At 39.3% G+C, this 24,851-nt stretch overlaps 1 protein-coding gene across 4 annotated transcripts in view; it reads left to right on the top strand.

Moving 5' to 3' along the window:
* Nucleotides 1–24,851, top strand: part of LOC127414648 (dematin-like) — a 47,688-nt gene that overhangs the window by 9,148 nt on the left and 13,689 nt on the right. Inside the window, exons 2-5 of one of the 4 annotated variants that reach the window (XM_051652841.1) lie at nucleotides 11,383–11,442; nucleotides 16,735–16,782; nucleotides 16,916–16,996; nucleotides 20,911–21,048. In XM_051652841.1, the coding sequence (XP_051508801.1) occupies nucleotides 16,768–16,782; nucleotides 16,916–16,996; nucleotides 20,911–21,048 (234 nt within the window). In that variant the 5' untranslated portion in view covers nucleotides 11,383–11,442; nucleotides 16,735–16,767. The remainder of the gene's footprint in view (nucleotides 1–11,382; nucleotides 11,443–16,734; nucleotides 16,783–16,915; nucleotides 16,997–20,910; nucleotides 21,049–24,851) is intronic. The other 3 variants (XM_051652845.1, XM_051652842.1, XM_051652844.1) reach the window with 3 other exon arrangements.

The raw sequence follows: 24,851 nt of genomic DNA, 5'->3' as shown, positions 1-24,851 counted from the left end.
ATTCTCATTACAGTAATGAAAAAGAAAATCTTTTTTTCCATTCTTATTTCTATAATGTGTTTATATATTTTTTTAAATGGTAAAGTCCTTCTGCATTATTAATACTACATCACTGAAGTATTTGTTGTACCTTTAATTAATGCTGATTTTAATAATAATAATTAAAAAAAAATACATTGTGTTCATACAGGATGGTTCTCATTACTGTAATATATGCTTAATTATCATGAAAATAATGCCACAGTGCAAATGCTTCATTGTCTTTATGCAATATATATAAAGTATATAAAGGTATAAAGTTGCATATATATATATATATATATATATATATATATATATATATATATATATATATATATATATATATATACATACACTGATGAGTCAAAACATTATGGCCACTCTCAGGTGAAGCAAATAACGTTGATCATCTCCTAACATGGCCACATGTCAAGGTCTTGGTAGATTAGATGGTAAGCGAACAATCAGTTCTCGTAGTCAACGTGTTGAATGCAGGAGAAATGGGCAGGAGGAAAGACCTGAGCGACTTTGATAAGGGCCAGATTGTTATGGCCAGATGACTTGGTCAGAGTATCTCTGAAAGGGCAAGGCTTGTGGGGTGATCCAGGCCAGCAGTGGTGAGTACCTACCGACAGAGGTCCGAGGAGGGACAAACTGGCGACAGGGTGTTGGGCACACAAGGCTCATCGGTGCGTGAGGATAATGAAGGCTATCCCATCTGGTCCGAACCGACAGAGGGTCTACTATTGCACAAGTCACAGAAAATTTCAATGATGGTTACGGTAGGAATGTGTCACAACACAGTGCATCGCACACTGCTGCATATGGGGCTGCCCACGATGACCCCTGCCCACCGTCGAAAGCGCCTACAATGAGCATGCGAGGGTCAGAACTGGACCTTGGAGCAGTGGAAGAAGGTCGCCTGGTCCGATGAGGGACCCTGGGTCCGGCCATTCATGTGGACATCAATTTGACACGTGCCACCTACCTAAACATCGTTGCAGACCAGATACAACCCTTCATGGCAACGGTATTCCCTGATGGAAGTGGTGTCTTTCAGCAGGATAATGCGCACTGCCAGACTGCACACATTGTTCGGGAATGGTTTGAGAAACATGATGAAGAGTTCAAGGTGTTGCCCTGGCCTCCAATTCCCTAGATCTCAATCTGATTGAGCATCTGTGGAATGTGCTGGACCAACAAGTCTGATCCACGGTGGATCCATCTCGCAACTTACTGGACTTGAAGGATCTGCTGCTAACATCTTGGTGCCAGATAGCACAGGACACCTTCAGGGGTCTTGTAGAGTCCATGCCTCAGCAGGTTGGTGCTGTTTTGGTGGCACGCGGAGGACCAACAGCATATTAGGCAGGTGGTCATAATGTTTTGGCTCATCAGTGTATACGCACACCTTTTTTTCCAGAATTTTTTATTTTTTTTTCTAGCATTTGGCCTGAACAAATGGTGGCCTTTTGTGGTTAAGTAATTTTTACCAAATGTAGCTTGTCCTCTGGCTGAGTTCAATTTTATTTCAAATCTGTGTCACGCAGGGATCAAAGCAGCTTACAAACTAACAAGCTTTCACCCCCTACAAGCTGCACAAAAGGGGGGCACAAAGTCATCCACATTGTCATCCTGTTGTCTGCTATTGACTTGAAAGGTGCAATTAAGGACGCATATTTCTGAGTGAAACTAAATATAATAAATAGGAAAATAATGTAGGACATGACGATTTTATCCATCAGGATTTTATTAAATCATGAAAGTTGGGCTATGATATTATTGGTTAATATTACTTGGCCCTGCCAACACAGCCTTGGTTATATCAGCAGAAATGTTGAGTTACATTTTGATCAAAAATCATTAGAATAACATTCACTGATTAACCATGCACAATAAGACCAGGGCATTTATTAGAAAAGAAAATGGAATCAATTTTAATTTTTGTTGTCTTTATTTTCTAACATTGTTACAGAAAGAATAATAGAAAGGCTGAACTTATCTTTCCCTTCCTCTCTCAGATTGTTTGGAGGATTGAAAGTTCTCATTGGCTGGGTTTATCTGGGTTAGAGTTGCAGTTGCAAAGCATTAGTGATACTGCATGCAAGAATAAATTTACATAAAATTACATCACCATAATATAACTCTGGAGCAATCACTTCTCCCAAGACCCTATTGATATGGCTCCTAATAAGATGTATTTTAAGATAATGACTTTAATAAGAAATGGCTAGTGGTGGTATTCTATGTAATAGCAGTAGTTATAGTACAGATATTAACACTAATATCAATGGTATTTCAAATAACATAACAAATGTAGATACGCATATGTCCTTCGTTCAAGCCATTGCCCAGTGGTTAACACAATGAACTTTGGTGCCCATGTGAGCAACACGAGTTTGAATCCTGCTTGCAACATTTCCACTTCTGTTACCTCCATAATTTCTAGTCTTCTATCAACTCTCCTCTTACTAAAAAGTGGTAAAAAGGCCAAACATACAACTAAAAAGCATGCTTTTGACTAGATTCAGCTTGTTTGGAGGTGTGGACTCTGAAGTCTCATTTGCCATAGCAACGATCCAATGTTACATAATGCAGCAGGAATAGGGAGAGGGCGAGAAGTCTGGCAATGCAGCAGGATATTTTTAGGACTCAGTTTCTCATGTTCTTCCTCTTCTTTTGTACTGCAAGTGATGTGAGGAGGATGCAGATGAGTACAGATTCTGGATATGCTGCACACTGAACTTGTATGTGTGTGAAATCAGTTAGCTGTGTGCATGCAGAATGAATCTGTTTTTGCGTGATGGTGTTGGCACCAGTATGTTTCTGTGTCTCTGTGTTGTAAATATGACACCTTATGAACATAAAGATAAGGATGTCTACTTACCCACGATTCACTGTCTCTGTCAGAGGGCCTCAATTTTAACATATATTAGTATAATTAACTACAATCACATTTCAGTAAAATAAAGTGAGTTGCATTGTAAATATAACCAGGTTCAATACAAGTTGCACTTATATTAATACAAGGCACTTATATTAAAAGTGAATAGGGCCTGTCCATAAACGTTAAAAGACACACTGGGGCGAATTTACCACTTTTGTGCATGGTATTTCAACGCAAAAAACTGCGTTTTACTCACTAACAACCCACAATCAAGTTTAAGAAATTGCTCTGCTTCTTGAGTACTTAAAGGGATAGTTCACCCAAAAATGAAAATTCAGTTGTTATTTACTCACTCTCCTGTTTTTCTAAACCAAAATGACTTTCTTTCTTTTTCGGTACACAGAGGGAGACATTTAAAAAACAAATCTGCTCAGTGATGTCATACAAAGCAGTGAATGGTGACCTTCTCTTCAAGCTTCAAAAGAATGCAAAAGTATTATTCAGAAGTCTAATAAATAATTACATGTGACTCGTGCCTTGTTCTGAAGGCATACAATAAGGTTTGGTGAGAAACAAACCAAAATCGATCTTATCATTTAGTGAAAATCTTCACCGACCGTTGCTCTCCTGTGCACGTTCATGAGAGTGCACGAGAACAGCAGTTAAACCACCCCCGCTCACGAGATGGGTCATTCAAGCGAAAACTCTCCTTTGTGAGTCAGTAGAACAGCTGAACTGGCATCAGTTTTGGAAAGCATCTCTCATTCATCTAAGAGCCTGACTGCTGTTTGCTCTCCAGAGAGCACACTTGATTTTCCACTAGATACGAGAGCACAGGGACAGTTCTGCTATAAATAATATGGGAGAATAGCTGCTCCTTGAACAAAAGTTGTGTTTGGTTTGCTTATCCATCTGTGTTGGAGGACACGGTGGTCTTACTGAGATGTGAGATAGTCAGACTGTGTTAGATAAAATACAAAAGCGTCATGGTAGAGTGTCTTACGTAAGTCTTCTTAAAGGTGAATGTGAGGACTAAGATGTACCCTGATAGAACTGCAGTGTCACTGAGATCATGGTGTGTGTGTGTGTGTGTGTGTGTGTGTGTGTATAAAAAAAACATGTAATTTGTCAGAATTAATCTTAGCCTATGATCCTCTCCTCTCTTTTCTTCTTATTTTTTTCTTCCTCTATTTAGTTTTAAATAACCTCGTAACCACGTCCACATGCGTGGATGTTGTATTTTGGCTTCGCTATACGCAACGCATAATAAAAATGAAAAAAACGGACTTAATACTTTTCACAAGACTCTAGACTGTCATTTAAAGGGTTAAATTCTGCTGCGCCGATTCACGTGACACAACAATATGCCTTTGATTTCCTTGAAGCACTTCTATGGATGCAGCACCAAAAAAAGTGCCTCTGGCAAGAAATCTCTTTATGTTTTTTCACTGAAACCTGTTGGGTTGTAAAGAGTAGTTTCATTTGATATGGCGCTTTAAAAAATCTGTTCATTTTTCACACATCAGTGCCCTGATAAACATGATGTCCACATATGTGGAAACTTGCACTGCATTTCCTCAAAAGAAGAAAAAAACAAGTTAGTTATTTTGAATAACTTTCAGCTCTAACATCTGTGGGTCATTTAGCTTCATTTTAATATACATTTTGTTTTGTTTAATTTTGTTATCTCTGTGCAATATGATTCTGTTCATTAACATTAGTTAATGCATTCCTATATGTTTACTGTGGATTTTTACATTGAGAATAAATGGGTTCATCCAAAAGCTGAACATTTTTGTTTTCAGAGGCTTTATATGGAGTTAAGATGAAAATAAGGTGCAACTTTAACTGCTCTGAGACCAGTGAAGACAGGCAGCACACTCAAGGTTAAGTCATTCACTAAATATGGAGCAAGGGAGCATCCTATAGCTTTCTATGCAGCTAAGTGCATTCACTCCTAAAATCTGACCAAAAGTTCAGTTTCGGGCTGCAGATGATGTTTGGACCACTCAGTGGTAATCAGTACATAGATTCAGAATTTTATAATGCTGCATTTTATTTTAACATGGTTGGCAGTGATTGGATGATGCTGACCATTACTTTAAATAAGAATTATTTATTCAGCTTTACAGAAAATCTGCTGTATTTTCTGTAACATCACAAAAACATGAATAATCAACACTCCTGGAAACATAAACAATTTGATGAATAATTCAGACTTTTTATAGCTTGGTATTATTTAAGCATTTCTCAACTTAAGTCCTGTTGTCCACATATGTAGACATTAATTTTTAGGAAAACTATTTGCTCTAGAATTTATTAATTTTTTTTGCTTGTTTATTAGGTGCACTCGTTACAAATCAATGGAAAATGCACACAGCAGTCTTGCGGGGGTGTCGGGAGGATAATGACTGTAGTGTAAAAATGTTTTGTTGGCTACAGTTATCAAAATTACAGTAATTGGCTTTATTCACATCAAAAATAATATTACAAAAAATACCCCATCAGATGAAAATTGGAGTTTTAATTTATAATAATAATTTTATTTATTACACATATACAGTAAAATTCTTTTTTTTCACATATCCCAGCCAAGCTGGGGTTAGAGTGCAGGGTCAGCCATGATATGGTGCACCTGGAGCAGATTGGGTCAAGGGCCTTGCTTAAGGTACCAACAGTGGCATCTTGGCAGTATTGGGGATTGAACCCCTGACCATCTAATCAGTAACCTAGAGCCTTAACCACTGAGCCACCACTGCCCCTGTTTTGTACCTTTTTCAAATCAACTTTTAGATACACACTAGTTGTCGACCGATGAATTGGCTGTTATTGGGAATTTTTAAACTACTGGCATCGGCTGACAGATTTTTTCATTTGGCCGATTAGATTCTCAAGCCACAAGAATGCTGAGAATCCAGCCGCGGGCCAGGCATTTTAAGTCTAGGCCTTCAGTGCGATTCATGCCATTAAGAAAACACTGTTTCACAATGAATAAGACACTATCATACATTACGTGGCAGTCAACTAATAATACCAACTGACATTTTAAAAACACGTCCACGCACGAAAGCGAGAACTTGAAATGACACTTATGCTCATGCAAGCCTCATTTTAACTGGAGCATGACTGTTTTGTGAAATGAACGTCAAAAATCATAATTTTTCAAAAATGTATCTAATAATATTTGCGATTTAAATGTTGCTTGCAATAAATTTCGTTTCGTCAGGGTACACAGTTATGCTGCGTTCTATTCATGTTGGATGTGGGAAATTCCTACTTGATATCTCCGACTATAAATGCATTCCATTCCCCGATATTCGGAACTGCAATGCTCCCGTTAGCTTAGCAGGGGTTTGACTCTCATTAGAGATGTCTCCTAGCAACCCAACTGATAAACAATGCTGCAGCGCTAGCATTTGTGCTCATGTGTACGATTATCAAAAGAGATTATAATGTTTTATTTTCTGTTTCTGCAGGCGTTTGTTAAACAAGCTTTAATATCATGTAATGTGGAAACAAACTCATTTATCGATATTACTTAATAAAGTGAATGTTTATCACTTTGTATATCTCCCTGAGTGTCGACATGTTTGTGTGACATCATGCCCCTGCATCTCGCCAAAATCGGAGTTGAGAATTTCTGCAGGAGCATACAAGTTGTAATTCTGACTTAAAGATGCATTCCATTGCACTTTTCCTAGTAGGAAGTTATAAAATCCGACTTTCCGAGTTGAATGGAACGCAGCACTACTTTTCAAAACTTGATCCAACACTGAATCCTCAATCAGCCTAATTTACACTTAGAAAACTCCTGATGTTGCTATAACAATACAAAAAGCACTGACCAATTTGCTTGAAGTGAAAATCAGTCCTCCTTTCCTGTTTAATAAATTAAGCAATCACACAGTCATGCAGAACATCTCAGGTTTTTAAATCCATAAGGATCTCTTTCTCAGTGGTGATTGTGGCAGTGATGACAATTCAAATCACGTACATCACTTAAAGCGTGATTGCGTCACTCAAGACCAGCTAGAAGGCCTCGACCGGGACATTTCCTAAAGATCACACCCACGAAGAACAAATAAATCAATCTGATTGGCTGATGAATCTGACAATCTGACTTTAGATGCTCATTCATTTGCACTTTTGAGGGATTCTGAAGAAATTCTGAAGGCCTGACGGGGTGGAGCTCAAACTTATGCACTGCTTCGGGCATGTGATTTGTGAAACAGTTGTCACACTTCGCTTGTAAGCATCAAGGAATAAATTCTGACTGGATAAACTTTTCATTTTTCTCTATTTGTTTGTAGATTAATTAAGAGTGGAAAGCGATTAAAAATACATAGGCAAAAAGGTGATTGAGAATGAAAGGATGAAAAATATTTATTTATTTAGCATGTTAGGCCAGCAGAGAAGGCTTTGCTGGCCCTGAGAATTCACCACTATGAGAATCGCCTGCTTGCATGTGAAGCAGCCATCTAAGTACAATGTCTCAGTGTATCTAAGCAGCGACAGACACGCCAAAGCTCTTGATGTTTAAAGTGCTTGTGTGTTTCATTCTCTCTCTCTGTCTCTCGCTCTCTCTCTCTTTCCTCAACAGTTCCCTTTAACTTTTAACTGTCTTATCCAATGGTATAAAGGCAAATATCAGTAAAACTTCAATTACATACCGTCTGCAAACATGCAGATATCTTATTTAAAAAGCTTTTCATACGACACTGCTTACACATGCGTAGACATTGTATTTTGGCTTCACTATACGCAACGCATAATTTAAATTCATTTAAACTGACTGATCTCAGTTCAAGAGACTCTGTTCTGTCAGTAAAGGGTTAAACTTTTGACTTATGGAGTCATGTAACAAAACAACATGGCGCCGATCACAGTGGAGTTTGTCTTTGGGAGAAACGCCAACAAAACTACATCTAAACCTAATTAAGTTTTTACATTGAAACCTGTTTGAGTCAAAAGATTAGAGTCTCTAGTTTCATCCGATATGCCATTTTTTTCTCCCCTTTTTCTCCCCAATTTGGAATGCCCAAATCCCAATGCGCTCTAAGTCCTTGTGGTAGTGTAGTGACTCGCCTCAATCCGGGTAGCGGAGGACGAATCTCAGTTGCCTCCGCGTCTGAGACCATCAATCTGCGCATCTTATCACGTGGCTTGTTGAGCACGTTACCGTGGAGACATAGCGCATGTGGAGGCCCACGCTATTCTCTGCGGCATCAATGCACAACTCACCACGCGCCCCACTGAGAGCGAACCACATTATAGCAACCACGAGGAGGTTAACCTAATGTGACTCTACCCACCCTAGCAACCGGGCCAATTTGGTTGCTTAGGTGACCTGGCTGGAGTCACTCAGCATGCCCTGGATTCGAACTCGCAACTTCAGGGGTGGTAGTCAGCGTCTTTTTTACTCGCTGAGCTACCCAGGCCCCTCGATATGCCATTTTAAAAGCAATTTATCATGAAATGCCATGCTGCTAAACACAACGTACACAAATGTGTACTTTAGCGCTATTTTTCCATAGAAATACTATATTTAAACTGTGCATTATCACATTGAGAATCAATGGCTTCATGCAAAAGCTGAAAATGTTGCTTTCAGAGGCTTTAACCCTCTGGGGTCTGAGGGTGTTTTGGGCCCTGGAGAAGTTTTGACATGCCTTGACATTTGTGCTTTTTTCAGTTGCTTAAAAACATATTAATGGCTAAAGTCTGATACCACTGTATTCAGCACAAACTGGGCTACAATAATATGTGAACAACATGTATGTACATGTTTGTATTTCTGAGAAAATAACGTTTATGCGTGGTTTTTGAAAAAACAAAAAATTTAAGTCACTGAAATAAGGCCATATAACACATACTAGATATTTGTTCACAAGACTTTTGAGAACTGGATCTTGTAGCCTAGAGTTTTTGCTACAAAAATGATGTGAAACCATCCTGATCACTCATTCATACAAAACGATATAGTCATTTAACTTTTGTTAGACACTTTTAGTGTTTGAAAGGCCATATGCGAGGAGGCGTGGATGATCATGAATATTAATGTGATTCACACCTGAGGAGACAAAGACCCCTCCCCTGAGAGAGAATGAATGTGAGGAGACTTATTGATTGTATGTATTGTTTGTAGTTTAAGTTAAAAGAAGTAATCTGACTATACATTTTCTTTACATAAAGACTTTACTTAAAAACTTTAGACCTACACTACCGTTTAATAGTTTTAGATCTGTACGATTTTTTAATGTTTATAAAAGAAGTCTCTTCTGCTCACCAAGGCTGCATTTATTTGATCCAAAATACAGCAAAAACAGTGATATTGTGAAATATTTTTACAATTTAAAATAACTTTTCTATTTGAATATATTGTCAAATGCAATTTATTCCTGTGATCTTCGGTGTCACATGATCCTTCAGAAATCAATCTAATATGCTGACTTTCTAATATGGGCATGTTTACAGCACATTTTACACATTTACACCTGAACAGATATTTGCAAGCACAAGCTTCGTTGATAATAATGAGGCAGCATAAACACTACTTAAAATATAATCTAAACATTCATATTATTTTTATATCATATTACATATCATATTTATATCATACTGCATACAATTTAAATACCTGCTTTAGCCGAAAGTAAACTAGAGGCAGTCAGTAGATTGCTGCTCTCACTGGATCTGCACAAGCGCATGAGAGCAACTTCAAATTAAAAGCTCTTCAAGTGCACTAGAAGTAAATGTCATATTCACTGTGCACTGTATGTGCAATTATTTTGATTCAGTCTTTTGTGAGAAAATGTGATTGCTTATGTGCACATACCATCCGTGGTATATGATTGGGGCCTGGGTAGCTCAGTGGTAAAGACTCTGGCTACCAACCCTGGAGTTCACTAGTTCGAATCCCAGGGCGTGCTGAGTGACTCCAGCCAGGTTTCCTAAGCAACCAAATTGGCCTGGTTGCTAGGGAGGGTAGAGTCACATGGGGTAACCTCCTCATGGTCACTATAATGTGGTTAGTTCTCAGTGGGGCACGTGGTGAGTTGGGCAAAGATGAGTGACGTTGACAAGAAGCCTCCACACGCGCTTTGTCTCCGTGGCAACATACTCAACAAGCCACGTGACAAGATGTGTGGGTTGATGGTCTCAGACACGGAGGCAAATGGGATTCATCCTCCGCCACCCAGATTGAGGCAAATCACAACAAAACCATGAGGACTTAAAAGTACACTGGGAATTGGGCATTCCAAATTGGGTGAAAAAGGGGAAAAAACCCACAAAAAACAATTCCTTTATATGCAGTTTAATTACTCAAATTAGATGACTAAACAGAAACCAGAAGCTGCTATCTACCATTTAAAATACACAAAATCGTATAGGAAATGCGTCAACACAAGACCGAAAACTGCGCTCATAAAGACAGTTCTTGGGGTCTTTAATTTCAATAAACCTGACTACATTACACCAAAGGAAATTCATTTCTCTATGCATCAACTCAATCAGAAATAGTTCCTTAAAGTTACTACAGTCCAGTTTCACTTTTTACAGTGTTCATAAATGCTACCAGCTCTACATTCACAATTATGTTTCTTTAGATGTCTTGAAGAGTAAAAAAATTAAAACCAATCAGATTTAACAACCTTTAGTAGGAATTTAATTATCAGGCATAAATAAGCTGAAGGATGTAACTTTTTCAATGTTAATATACTTTCTTCTATCCCAGCTTAATATGCAGAGACAGCCATAAGTAAGCAATTCATAGGTACATTTTCTGTGTCTCTGTGGCGCTATGAAAATTCCTCTGTTTGTTTTAAGCGACTAGTCTGAAGAGAGACAATAAATTTGACTCAACCAATGGCATGAGTTGGGGTGGGACTATCTGTTTGTTCGATCAATGGCAGAAGGAGGCATATTCAGAAAGCTGTTTTGAAAATAATGTTTATTATTGCAATTCCATTTGGTGGCCCTAGTGATGAAGAAATTACATACTTAAGATTTAATACTGAATAAAATGAAATTACCTCATTCAATTTACCCCCATCCTATTGCATTGTTTTTCAGAAATCAATTTATCCTGTATCCTTTTCGATATCCTTTAAAGTTCACAGTCAATATTGTTCTTTTGAGAAATCATCATTTCAGAGCAAGGTCAGAGTTCACTGAGGCAAGAATAATTGAGTGATTTTGACTTGTGTGGATTCAGATGCCTAGCCTGTGGATCAATATCCAGAGACACAGCCTGAAGAGGAAGCACTCCATTATGCTTCATCAGATTTCATGGGTTGCAACAGAATTTCATGTTTGCTTTCACCCCTCGGTTACAGAGATCTGGAATAAGCAGATTTTTGTCATCATGCTGATTGCAGGATGTAACTGGTTGCATTCATGAACACTGAACAGTTGACTTTCTGAAGTATGAGCATGAGTCTGTTTAATGATATTCCTGCTTTTTGTTGTTTCAGGAATGATCCAAGGCTCAGAGGCCCTGCAAATGAGTGACATGAACCTTCTCAATGCCTGAGGTAAGATTTAACTGTTCTCAATTTCTCTTTATGATTTGTCTCTCTCTTTAAATCTGTCTGTCTTTCACATTGTCTCTGCCCAAATGATTACAAAGAAAGTATGGAACACGTTTGTTGGGTTTTGTTGGGTCAGTGTGTTCACTCTGTGTTCATTTGTTGGGCCGATTTGATAATGTCACTTATGCTTCTCACCATTCTATATTTAACTGCCAACTTTAGAATGTAAGAGTTTGTTGGAGTTTGTTTTGTGTGTGAATTGGCCTTTAGATGGGTTTATTGTTGCATCATTTACAGTCAGTTGCCGACTGCAGCAGTCCCTGCTGGAAAATCCATGGTACTGGTACTGTAGCTAGTTTTACATGGTTTCTAGCTGGTGCAAGGTGGTTTAGGTGGTTGATCAGCTGACCACCAGCTGCTGGGGCCATGGTCAAGCCAGTGAATATCTCCGTCATCCTGTTTAGAGCTAGAATACCACCTTAGCTAAACTTGTAGGGACCTGGTTGAGCTGCTTCCTAGCCATGTTCCAAATACAGTTTAATCTGTTTGAGCAACTTTTCCAGCTTAAAGATCACATTAAATGGGTTAACGAGCACAGTTTTCTTTCCTGTGTTGACATATTTCCTATTGAAACAGGAAGTGTCATGGGATAGCCATTTTCCAGCTACTTGCTATTGCTAATTATTGGCAGGTGGTTTTAGACAGAAGGGACCTTCTCATTCTAGAGAGTATTTTATTGGACAAAATTATAAGCTCATCAATATTTTTCATCCATTTTCTCTGAAGTGAAAGACTGTTTATAAGTTTATTTTGTCAACTTTTAGGAGTACACTAGAAGTACACTGGACTAAAAGCCACAAACACCAATTTTGATTTTATGATGTTTTGACTCTGATATGACCTGTTTTTTTTTACAGCAGGGGTTTCAGATGGCATTTTTAGGGGCCAAAGGAATAATGGAATAAAATCTGTGATATGCTGCTACTGTAGTTTTCTGGACTGTTTAATCCTCACTTTATTCCACAGTTTCAATACTAATCCAAATTGTACTAATTTTAAGACTACTTGCAGGATCTTTTTATTGCACTTGACATACTTCTTGGTTTAGTGGGGGAAGGAACTCTGAGTCACCCATCGCACTATTCGTCTGTGGTGATTGCAGGATGTAGTGTGTTTTTATCATTCTCATCCCTCTTTCCACCACATCCCTCGCCCAACCTTCTCCTATTTGTCTTTTTATCCATCCTCTCTATACATTCTGTTTGTCTGCCCTCCCCCTTCTCCCTCCTTCTGTCTGCACACCCGAGGTGTAACGGCCAATCCGCTGCGCGTTGTCAATTGATGATGCTACGTGTCATGACTGCATTACCACCTCGGGTGTACTTAATGGAAGTTTAAGTATACTTCTCAGCAGCAGTTTTGCTTGTATATAGTTTCCCCATTGCTACACAACTGTTTTATTTAAGGATAAGTTCACCCAAAAATGAAAGTTCAGTCATTGTTTACTTACCCCTGTAAAAATCTTCACCAACCGTTGTTCCCCTATGCACATTCATGAGACAGACTACATGCTAGCTTAGAGCTCCCTGCACGAGAGCAACAGTAGTTACTGCATGAGCGAGACAGGCCTTTAAGTGAAAACCCGTTTTGTTTCGCTTCAACAGGGCCACCAGTGATATTAACAACAGAAAACACAACATAGCTGCACACAAACTAGAGAACCATTCAGACTTCTGCCCTTCTTTTAAAGCCATCACACTGACAGGGTCTGGCTCCAGAGTGGCCCAGCTAAAGTGCTGCGTATGTGCTCATATAGCATAGATAAAGTAGAAAACATCTGGAGCACATGAGAACCAATAAGATGGCAAAATGTTTATGCTTGTTTCAGATCTTTGCTCTATGACAATAATTAGATACATTTCTGATATGGGCCCAACTGTCTTTATTATAATTTATTTTTTAAAATATTTTTTCTGTGCTATTTTTCATTGTAAAGCCATTCTGCAAAGCTTTTTATTACTGTATTATCGTTTAAAAAGGATTGGAATATGTATCCTTTCAACAGAATACAAAGAACTCAGGATGCTAGAATTAAGCTTTTGTGTGATGGTGCATCAGAAAAGCCCAGAGAAACACTTTGATTGTGCTCATAGTCCATAGACTCATTCACTGCATTAGGATGTAAGGACTTTACACTGCTGGTTTTACTGTACTGTGTGTGTATTAGCCTCAGGCTACCTTCTACTGGGGTCTCTTTATTGAAGGTGACATAAAAGAATATTTTGAGGTCAGTCAAGTATTACGTATATTCAAGATTGGGGGAGACAAAAATGTTATTAATTTCATACATTTAAGAATCTGTCACTGAACAACCAATACTAATTGACCACTCAGATAAGTTCTTATATATAAAGCACTCTTATATTATCCACTTCCTGGCCAAAAAAATGTTGCATACTCTAATATTTTGTTGGACCACCTTTAGCTTTGATTACGGCATGCATTCGTTGTGGCATTGTTTCGAAAACCTTATGCAACGTCACAACAATTATTTCCATCCAGAGTTGCATTAATTTTTGGCCGAGATCTTGTATTGATGACAGGAGAGTCGAACCACTCCGTAAAGTCTTCTCCAGCACATCCCAAAGACTTTCAATGGGGTTAAGGTCAGGACTCTGTGGTGGCCAATTCATGTGTGAAAATGATTCCTCATGCTCACTGAACCTCTCTTTCACAGTTTAAGCCTGATGAATCTTGCCATTGTCGTCCTGGAATATTCCTGTGTTGTCAGGGAAGAAAAAATCCATTGATGGGATAACCTGGTCATTCAGTACATTCAGGTAGTCGGCTGACTTCATTTTATTGCCGCATAAGGTTGCTGAGCCTAGACCTGACCAATTGAAGCAACCCCAGATCATAACACTGCCTCCAGAGGCTTGTACAGTGGGCACTATGCATGATGGGTACATCGCGTCATGTGCTTCCCTTCTTACCCTGACGCCCCCATCACTTTGTATAGGGTAAATATGGACTCATCAGACCACATGACCTGTTTCCATTGCTCCACAGGCCAATCTTTATGCTCCCTAGAAATTGAAGTTGTTTTTCCGATTAGCCTCACTGACAAGTGGCTTTCTTCTGGACACACAGCTGTTTAGTCCTAATCCTGTAACTTCTCATCGCATTGTGTGTGTGGAAATGCTCTTTGTAACAAGGTTCTTAAGATGGGCAAGGAGGAGGTGGAAACCAGCTGAACAGTCAATGTAAAACTTTAATAACAAACTGAACTCAAACATAACATAAACTGCAAAACAAACACACAGCTTCGTGCGTCTCTCTGTCTTTCTCGAACTGGTGTCTCCTGTCCCCCCTTATCTCTCGCCCGCTGATTAGTCAAATCAGTGCCAGGCATGCGTCATCATGGCCCAGTCACGCCCCCTTCCTCGTCATACTTCTCCACCACCAGATTCAGGCCAGGGAAACCTCTGGCCTGACTTACTCCCCCCCCTTCCTGGAGGGGAGGTGTTGCCCTTTCGGCCATCCTTCCTCTGGCCAGCCCTCCCCGCCTCCTGGGAAACTGAGAGAGATGAGGGAAGGGAGAGGAAAGAGAGAGAGAGGAGAGAGAGAGAAAAAGTGGCTTGCCGGTCCCCAGACACGCTCTCGCCTGGTCCTCGGCCAGCTGGACAGCGTTCCTCTGTGACGCCGGGCAATGGCACTGGACCTCGCCTCCTAGTGGACGGCAGCAGGCTCCTCCACCTCCCGGCAGACGTCAACGGCTCCTCCACCTCCTGGCGGAAGGCAGTAAGCTCTCCCACTCCCTGGTGGACGGCAGCGGCTCCTCCGCTCCTGGCAGTGAGCTCCTCCACCTTCTGGCAAACCGCTCCAGTACCACCACACCATATCTCCTCGGCGTCGCGACCCCCCAACAACGGCATGCGCTTTCTGCCCCCCCCCCCAGTCTCTCTCCCTCTTAAACATAGCCATGAGTTCTACTGTCGATTTTTATGATGTGACTTCACCTAGTGTTTTAGTGATCTCTGTTCACGATCATTCAAGATTTTTTTTCCAACCACATTTCTTCCGCGAAGCTGACGGTTCACCACTATCCACTTCCAGGTTTGAATAATGCGTAGGACAGGGGGGCCTGGGTAGCTCAGCAAGTAAAGACGAATCCAGGGCATGCTGAGTGACTCCTAGGCAACCAATTGGCCCAGTTGCTAGGGTGGGAAGAGTCACGTTGGCTTAAACTCCTCGTGGTCACCATAATGTGGTTCTCGTTCTCGGTGGGGTGCGTGATGCCGCGGAGAATAGCGTGAGCCTCCACATGCGCTACATGCATAGCGCAATGCGTAGGACAGTTCTTAACCCATTTCCAGTAATTTCAGCAATCTCCTTGTTTTCTTTGCTTGATGCGGGCCAATAATTTGCCCCTTATGAAACACAGTAACATCTTTTCCACGACCATGGGATATGTTTTCTGACATGGTTGTTTAAAAAATGAGAAGCTACACACTGCATCAGTTAGGGTTAAAAGAATTGTTGCCAGCTGAAACATATTAATCTCTGCAATAATGATCCAATCATAGGCTCTTAAGCATCTGTTTATTTAAATCCAAACGGCAACTTTTTTTTTTTTTTTTGGCCAGGTAGTGTATTTTATTACATCATGCTTAGCAAAACTTGATTCTGATTGGTCAATAACTCAATTCAGTGGTGAAATCCACTGCGTTGGGGTCCTGATCACCGTGTCAGGGTTTATTTTGAGATAATGATCGTTTATTCATTACTGACATCATTCCTATGAGTGGAGTTTGCTTCTTGTAAACAACAGGACTATTGAAGTAAATAACGGACAGTCCATGCAGCAAAGTGTAGACATTTGGACACATGTATATTAGCTTGAATTTTATCTTTGCATAGGCAAGGTCTCTATTACACTAGTCTCATTTTAATACACCCAAATGTTTAAATCTTGGCTATACTGTTGAAACAGTGTTTATTTTAACATTTATACCGATGCAATGCCTTGTCCCATAGATTTCCATTTAAACACTATTTTTGTTTGATTTTACAAACTGTATTTGTTTGTAAAAGTCTAAATTATTTTTTGTGGTAATAAAAATGTGATAGAGCTTAACCAGAACATTCCTTTACAGGGTTGTTGAAAAGCACCTGTAAATCAATCCTGGTCACATGTACATCTGCAGTGAATTGTGTAGATGCTTCCAGAACTCATCTGTCTGATGTGTCTAAACCACCTTTCATTCTTTATTTACACTTGTGTCCCTTTCACAGTGACCTCACAGAGGGAGTGATTTCTCATTCAAAATGATGATGCATAAGGTAATTATGCAGAGTAGATTATATGTGAAATGAAAGCAACATGAATCAGTCTTTTCTTAATAAGAACTCGTATTATTAAAATAATAATAAAAAGGTTCATGTTTGATCTTTGAACTGTGTTCTATGTGAACAGCAATCGGCCCGCACCTCCCCGGGCAGTGTGTGTTCTCTCCGTGGAGGGCCTGTTCCTGGATCCCCAGCGGTCACTATAGTGGTGTGTATACTGGAGCAATGCATGTTATTATGGGATATGATCTCAGCATGCTCTCCAGATATTATTGCATACTGTAAGATTAGACATAACTACTGCAGGCCCACATGGAAACAGCACTTTTTTTTTTTTTTTGTTCACTTTTTCTGTGTTGATTGTGGGTGGAAAAATCTGGCAGAATTCTGCAGAATGGATTAAGTTATAATAAAATGTGTTAAAATTCAACTTGGAGTATTACACTCTTATTAGTAGCGGAAAGCATAATACATTATAAACATATTAGGGCAGGGAATGTGTACAACTTTGTGAATAATTGTCATTAAAATTCTGTGGAAATCTGCAGTATTTTCTACAGAATTCTATGGGCACAGATATGTAACTCATCTTTTAATAACTGATTACACTCAAACACCTATAACACCTTTTAGGTGTAAATAACAATGCTTTTACCACAGATCGTGGAGCATTATACATTCTTATGCATATATTGTCCAGTTCCAGTGCTTTGCCCCACAAACTGGGTTTTTAAAGGAATATTCCGGGTTCAATACAAGTTAAGCTAATTCATCAACATTTGTGGCATAATTGTCCCCCTAAAACCGCCTAAAAAAGATTCCCTGTATATATATACAGGTGCATCTCAATAAATTAGAATGTCGTGGAAAAGTTCATTTATTTCAGTAATTCAACTCTAATTGTGAAACTCGTGTATTAAATAAATTCAGTGCACACAGACTGAAGTAGTTTAAGTCTTTTGTTCTTTTAATTGTGATGATTTTGGCTCACATTTAACAAAAACCCACCAATTCACTATCTCAAAAAATTAGAATATGGTGACATGCCAATCAGCTAATCAACTCAAAACACCTGCAAAGGTTTCCTGAGCCTTCAAAATGGTCTCTCAGTTTGGTTCACTAGGCTACACAATCATGGGGAAGACTGCTGATCTGACAGTTGTCCAGAAGACAATCATTGACACCCTTCACAAGGAGGGTAAGCCACAAACATTCATTGCCAAAGAAGCTGGCTGTTCACAGAGTGCTGTATCCAAGCATGTTAACAGAATTTGAGTGGAAGGAAAAAGTGTGGAAGAAAAAGATGCACAACCAACCGAGAGAACCGCAGCCTTATGATTGTCAAGCAAAATCGATTCAAGAATTTGGGTGAACTTTACAAGGAATGGACTGAGGCTGGGGTCAAGGAATCAACCACACACAGACATGTCAAGGAATTTGGCTACAGTTGTCATATTCCTCTTGTTAAGCCACTCCTGAACCACAGACAACGTCAGAGGCGTCTTACCTGGGCTAAGGAGAAGAAGAACTGGACTGTTGCCCAGTGGTCCAAAGTCCTCTTTTCAGATGAGAGCAAGTTTTGTATTTCATTTGGAAACCAAGGTCCTAGAGTCTGGAGGAAGGGTGGAGAAGCTCATAGCCCAAGTTGCTTGAAGTCCAGTGTTAAGTTTCCACAGTCTGTGATGATTTGGGGTGCAATGTCATCTGCTGGTGTTGGTCCATTGTGTCTTTTGAAAACCAAAGTCACTGCACCCATTTACCAAGAACTTTTGGAGCACTTCATGCTTCCTTCTGCTGACCAGCTTTTTAAAGATGCTGATTTCATTTTCCAGCAGGATTTGGCACCTGCCCACACTGCCAAAAGCACCAAAAGTTGGTTAAATGACCATGGTGTTAGTGTGCTTGACTGGCCAGCAAACTCACCAGACCTGAACCCCATAGAGAATCTATGGGGTATTGTCAAGAGGAAAATGAGAAACAAGAGACCAAAAAATGCAGATGAGCTGAAGGCCACTGTCAAAGAAACCTGGGCTTCCATACCACCTCAGCAGTGCCACAAACTGATCACCTCCATACCACGCCGAATTGAGGCAGTAATTAAAGCAAAAGGAGCCCCTACCAAGTATTGAGTACATATACAGTAAATGAACATACTTTCCAGAAGGCCAACAATTCACTAAAAATGTTTTTTTTATTGGTCTTATGATGTATTCTAATTTTTTGAGATAGTGAATTGGTGGGTTTTTGTTAAATGTGAGCCAAAATCATCACAATTAGAAGAACAAAAGACTTAAACTACTTCAGTCTGTGTGCATTGAATTTATTTAATACACGAGTTTCACAATTTGAGTTGAATTACTGAAATAAATGAACTTTTCCACGACATTCTAATTTATTGAGATGCACCTGTATATATATATATATATTCATATTTATGTATCATTTGTTGACTGCTTGAACATGTTTTAGTGGTAGTGCATTGAATCGTTGAGCTGCATTCTTTCTAACGCATGTGAGCTGAACCGAAGCAGTGCGTCACGACAATTTCGCAGCAAAAAAAACGTGTGTGCTTTTACACCAGCAGCGTTTCTGCTGCAGAAACTGCTGCGCTCTATACAGAAAATAAAGTTATAAAATGGCTTTCAGGAGAGAGCTATTGATAAGTGTTACATGCTTGATCATCATTAAATCTTATTTACATGATGCTGGTGTTATATAATGCAGTCTTGTAGAATTATTTCATGTAGTGACAGCCAACACAGTAAGCTCTGCTCATTTTTAAACATCATTATTTAGTGGAGGGGGAGGACGATGAGCCTGAATGTTGTTTTGCAAAACAGAGGATGGTTTGATCAATTGGTTTGGCTCAATCACATTTAATAATATAGCTTAATAATATAGTCAGAAAAAAGTAAATATGCACAACCATTGAATAGCGATATCTCTTTGTTCAGACTCCAGCCAAAACGTTTAAGTGTTGAGTACTTTCCTCATAAAAAGGACGCACTTCCAATATGTTAACTCACCATCTTCACCAACAGCCAGGTACAGCATCCCACGTTTTTTTCCTTTGTTAATTAATCCTTATAAAAATTTGAGGGCAACAGAGCACTTTAATACAAGTGCCTTTCAATACAAGACTGAGGTAAGTAGGGGGCCTGGGTAGCTCAGCGAGTATTGACGCTGACTACCACCCCTGGAGTCGCAAGTTCAAATCCAGGGTGTGCTGAGTGACTCCAGCCAGGTCTCCTAAGCAACCAAATTGGCCCGGTTGCTAGGGAGGGTAGAGTCACATGGGGTAACCTCCTCGTGGTTGTGATTAGTGGTTCTCGCTCTCAGTGGGGTGTGTGGTAAGTTGTGTGTGGATCGTGGAGTGTAGCATGAGTCTCCACATGCTGTGAGTCTCCGCGGTGTCATGCACAGTGAGTCACGTGATAAGATGCGTGGATTGACTGTCTCAAAAGCGGAGACAACTGGGACTTTTTTTCCGCCTCCTGGATTGAGGAGTCACTATGAGGACCTACTATGTAGTGGGAATTGGGCATTCCAAAACTGGGGAGAAAAGAGGATAAAAAAATAAAATAAAAAAAAGACTGAGGTAAGTATAAAAGGGCATTTATTTTTATTTTTGTTGTTTAAGGCTATGAGTTGTAGTATACTGAAATTTTAAATTATAAACTGTATGTCTGCTTAAGCTAAATAATTAAAATAATTACATATTGTTTTAGTGTCATTTAATTTTTTTCCTACGAGCTGTAATTAAAACAAAAACACACTAACTACAAATATGTTTAATCTGTGCAATATCTACTTTTTCGTGTCAACTTATCTTCATGATGTCCATCAACAATGCCATTTGTTAACATGTGCTGCATCCGAAACCAGGAAAATGCTGCCTTCGGAGGCTGTATATGGAGACAGGATGAAAATAATGTGCTTTTCAAACTGTTCGGAGGCAAATGCTGTCGACTGAGCTAAACTTGTATTGAACCTGGAATATTCCTTTAAGAACATAGTTGTATAAAAGCAAAGAAAACTGATGAAGCTTCTTCAAAGTTTGTGTATCTCTAAAGTTTCCTATCATGATTTCAATTTTTATCATCTTTTGTATACTTCATCCAGGCCAAAATGGACAATCAGGTTATTGGTTATAAGGATCTAGCAGCTATTCCTAAAGACAAAGCTATTCTAGACATTGAGAGGCCTGACCTGATGATTTATGAACCACACTTCAGCTATTCACCAATGGATCGCTCAGAGGTAACACACACACACACACACACACACACACACACACTACAGTGCACCAAAAAATGTATCTGGCCACTTAAATCACAAAAGTTCAAACTTTGTGAAATTTGTCAAACATTAGTAGAACATGCCAAAAGTTAATGTGATGAACGACACCTGTGGTTACTCTGCTAGAACACCTGTGTGATCTTGAGGGGAACTGACTTCATACAGCTACTAAAAGTCAACATGCAAACAGTTGGTTAAAAGTAATTCCTAAATTGTCTATAGAAAGTGAAAGTTAGTTCTAAGAAAAAGTCTAGCATAATTTGTTTGAAGATGCCACTTGGTTTGATACTTTGTTATCTATAATGTATAGTGAAATTTTTAAGTGTGGCTTAAGTGTCCAAATACTTTTGGGGGCCTCTTTATGTCAGGCTAAACGAAGTTAAAGTAAACTAATCTGTCTTGTCTGATCTTTGTTTTGCTATGATGTAGTCAAAAGCTAATTAGACAACGTCTTGATATGCCTCCTAGCAGCTCATTTTGGTTACATATTGCTTTAATTGGACAGAGCTGAATTCTTTGTGTGACATATACTATGAAATAGCTGTCAGTTTATTATGTCCTATGCTATTATTACTGGATACAGAAACCATTCGCTGGCGCCTCATTATATCACAGAATTATGTACTTTAAGGAATATTCCAGGTTCAGTACGAGTTAAGGTCAATCGACAGCATTTGTGGCATAATGTTGATTACCACAAACATTTATTTTGACTTGTTCCTGCTTTTCTTTAAAAAAAATAAATAAACAAAAATCTGGGTTACAGTGAGGCATTTTCAGTGGAAGTCAATGGGACCAAAAATACTCCACAAGACGTAAACAATGTGTGTAAATATGATTTTAGTGTAATAAAATCACTACTTCTCTTACTTCATTGCCATGACAATATGAAAACCCTAAAACAACAGTAAAAACAACATTTTAAACAACTTTACAGGTCAAATAATAAAATTGTTTTTAAAAAAAATTAACGGGAGTCACGTGACGCCATGCGAGGAGCAAGCTCTAGGGATGCTCTGCGCACTTTGCTAGTTTTTAATTATTTTTATGTTATAATCTGGTGAGATTCGATACACCCTGCAACATAACTGTTCTTTGAAGTCAACATGGCAAAGAATTCAAAATCCTCGAGCTCTGGAGATATTAAAAGACACTTGCGTGCTCAAGCTGAAACCTCTGACAAGCCCGTGGACCAGGGACTCAGTTTGGATGGTGCGGTGGGAGAAATCCAGCGTCAGCTGGCGAGCATGTCTGTGATGCTGATGAAGATTGTTGCTGACTTGGAGGATCTTGCCTAAATACGTTGATTGATTATGGCGATGGAAATGAAATTCTCTGAGTTGGTTACAAGATTGTCAGGGGTTGAGAGACGGATCGATTATCTGGAGTCATCGGAGAGGGAATTAGCTGCTAATCCGCTAGCGACCAAAATAGATGTGGAATGCATTTTGGAAAAACTGGAAGACCTTGAGAATCGGAGCCGGTGGAATAATGTCTGGATTGTTGGAATTCCTGAGCATGAAGAAGGCCGAGATATGGTGAAATTCCTAGACAAGCTCTTCCTGAGCCTGCTCGACATAACAGGCCATAAGCTGGAAATCGAGTGAGCTCGGAGATCCACTGAGGGAGACAAGCCCCGATCAATTCTGGCCAAATTTCTGAGATCATCCGATAAAGGTCTCGTGTTGCGCGAGGCGAGGAGCAAAGGAAAGCTTTCTTCACAGCATTTTTTCTTGTTCCCAGATTTTGCGAATTCGACAAGAGAGAAATGTGATCGTTTCAAGGAATGCAAGAAACTCTTATATCAACGGAAGATCGCTTTTGCTCTGATGTTTCTGGCCAAATTGAGAATAGATGCTAAGGATGGCCACAAAATATTTACATGCCCACAACAAGTGATGTCTTTCATAGAGTCAATGGGTGAGTAAACCATTTGGTGACTTTTATATGGCCCCCGAGTGGTCTGTACATACTCTTGACCATCCGAGGAAACTGGGCGCCATTTTTGTTTCTTTTTGTGTTGGTTCCGCCTAGCGGGATTAATGTGCATGTTTTTCTTTTTTCTGCTTGTTTGGTTCAGGGGGAAGTCCGGGGTTTGATTATTACACTGATGGGGAATGTTGTCTTTATAATTTTATTTTTGACACACAATCTATTTTTTCTAATATGTCAAAATGTCAAATGTTAATATGAGTGGATTGTCTCTCTCCACGTGGAATGGGAATGGGTTGGGGCACCCCATAAAAAGAAAGAATGTTATTTCTTTTCTTAAACGTAAGAAATATGATATAGTGTTTCTTCAAGAAACGCATCTTTCCCCGCAGGAAGCTGATAAATTTGGGAAGATATGGGGTGGGTATATTTTCTTTAGTGCTGGCTCAAGTAAGAGCAGGGGAGTCATTACACTGATAGGTAAACATCTACAATTCAAATGTCTAAAACAGATTAAAGATAAATTAGGAAGTCATTATTATTTTAGCTGAAATTCAAGGGCAAAGTTAGATTTTTGGCTAATATTTATGCACCTAACGCTGATGATCAGGGCTTTTTTATAGATCTTGAAGAGACCCCTCATGATATAATATTGGGAGGAGACTTTAATCTTTTGTTGGACTCTGTCCTTGATCATAGTGAAGTGAAAGTGTGTAAGCCCCCTAGAGCAACATTGACACTTCACAGGATGTGTAAAAATCTTGGTCTGTCAGGTATTTGGAGACAATTGAACCCATCTGGTAGAGACTATACATTTGTTTCATCAGTCCATAAAATTGACTCTAGAATAGATTTTTTTTTTTATTTCTAAGTCCCTCATTTCATCTGTTGTGGATTGCTCAATTGAAAACATCTTAGTGTCAGCTCACGCCCTGGTGAGTTTAGAGGTGTTGCCACATATGGAGAAAAATAAATCATATAGTTGCCGCTTTAATGTATCCCTTTTGCAAAATCCTGATTTCCAACAAATGTTAAAGGCTGAAATCAATGTTTATATGGAGACCAACTGGTCCTCAGTATCTTTTGTGGGCGTGGCTTGGGAGGCACTTAAGGCGGTTCTTAGGGGTCGGATCATACAGTATGTCTCATTCATCAAAAAATCCAAAGCACGAGAAGGTTGGAGTTGGAAGGGAATATTAAAAGCTCAGAGACAGAGCCGAATGTCGTCTGATGGCCTCAGAGAATTGACCCGATTGAAATATAGATATAATACTATTTTGTCGCAGAAGGTGGAGTTTTGGTTATTCAGGGCAAGACATACTTTGAGTCAGGGGATAAAGCAGGGAAGCTTCTGGCTAGATATATAAAGCAGAGAGAATATTTTTCTACCATTCCCTCAGTGAAATCTGCTGGTGGTGAAATTTTTACCTCAGCCATTGATATTAATAATGCTTTTAAAGAATTCTATCTTGATCTTTATAGTTCCACATCTTTGTCTATTGATGAAGATTTTAGAAACTTTATATCTCCCTAAACTGACGACTGAGCAAAAAAATTATCTTGATTCTGAGATAAACTTGGAGGAGCTTGGCGAGGTATTTAAGGCCTTGCCTACAGGCAAGGCTCCGGGGCCAGATGGTTTTCTGCTGAATTTTTTAGATCTTATGCTACAGAACTTGCTCCACTTTTGTTAGAAGTTTATACAGAATCATTAAAGAATGGAAAACTTCCGCCAACCATGACGCAAGCCCCAATCAGTCTGATTCTTAAAAAGGACAAAGATCCAAGTGAGTATAAAAGTTACCATACAATCTCCCTGATCCAACTAGATG

The sequence above is a fragment of the Myxocyprinus asiaticus genome, chromosome 24 (genome assembly GCF_019703515.2).
Source record: "Myxocyprinus asiaticus isolate MX2 ecotype Aquarium Trade chromosome 24, UBuf_Myxa_2, whole genome shotgun sequence".
In the NCBI taxonomy this organism is placed as follows: domain Eukaryota; kingdom Metazoa; phylum Chordata; class Actinopteri; order Cypriniformes; family Catostomidae; genus Myxocyprinus; species Myxocyprinus asiaticus.
Note: the sequence above shows the minus strand (reverse complement) of the source record. Positions and strands in the feature narration are given on the sequence as shown.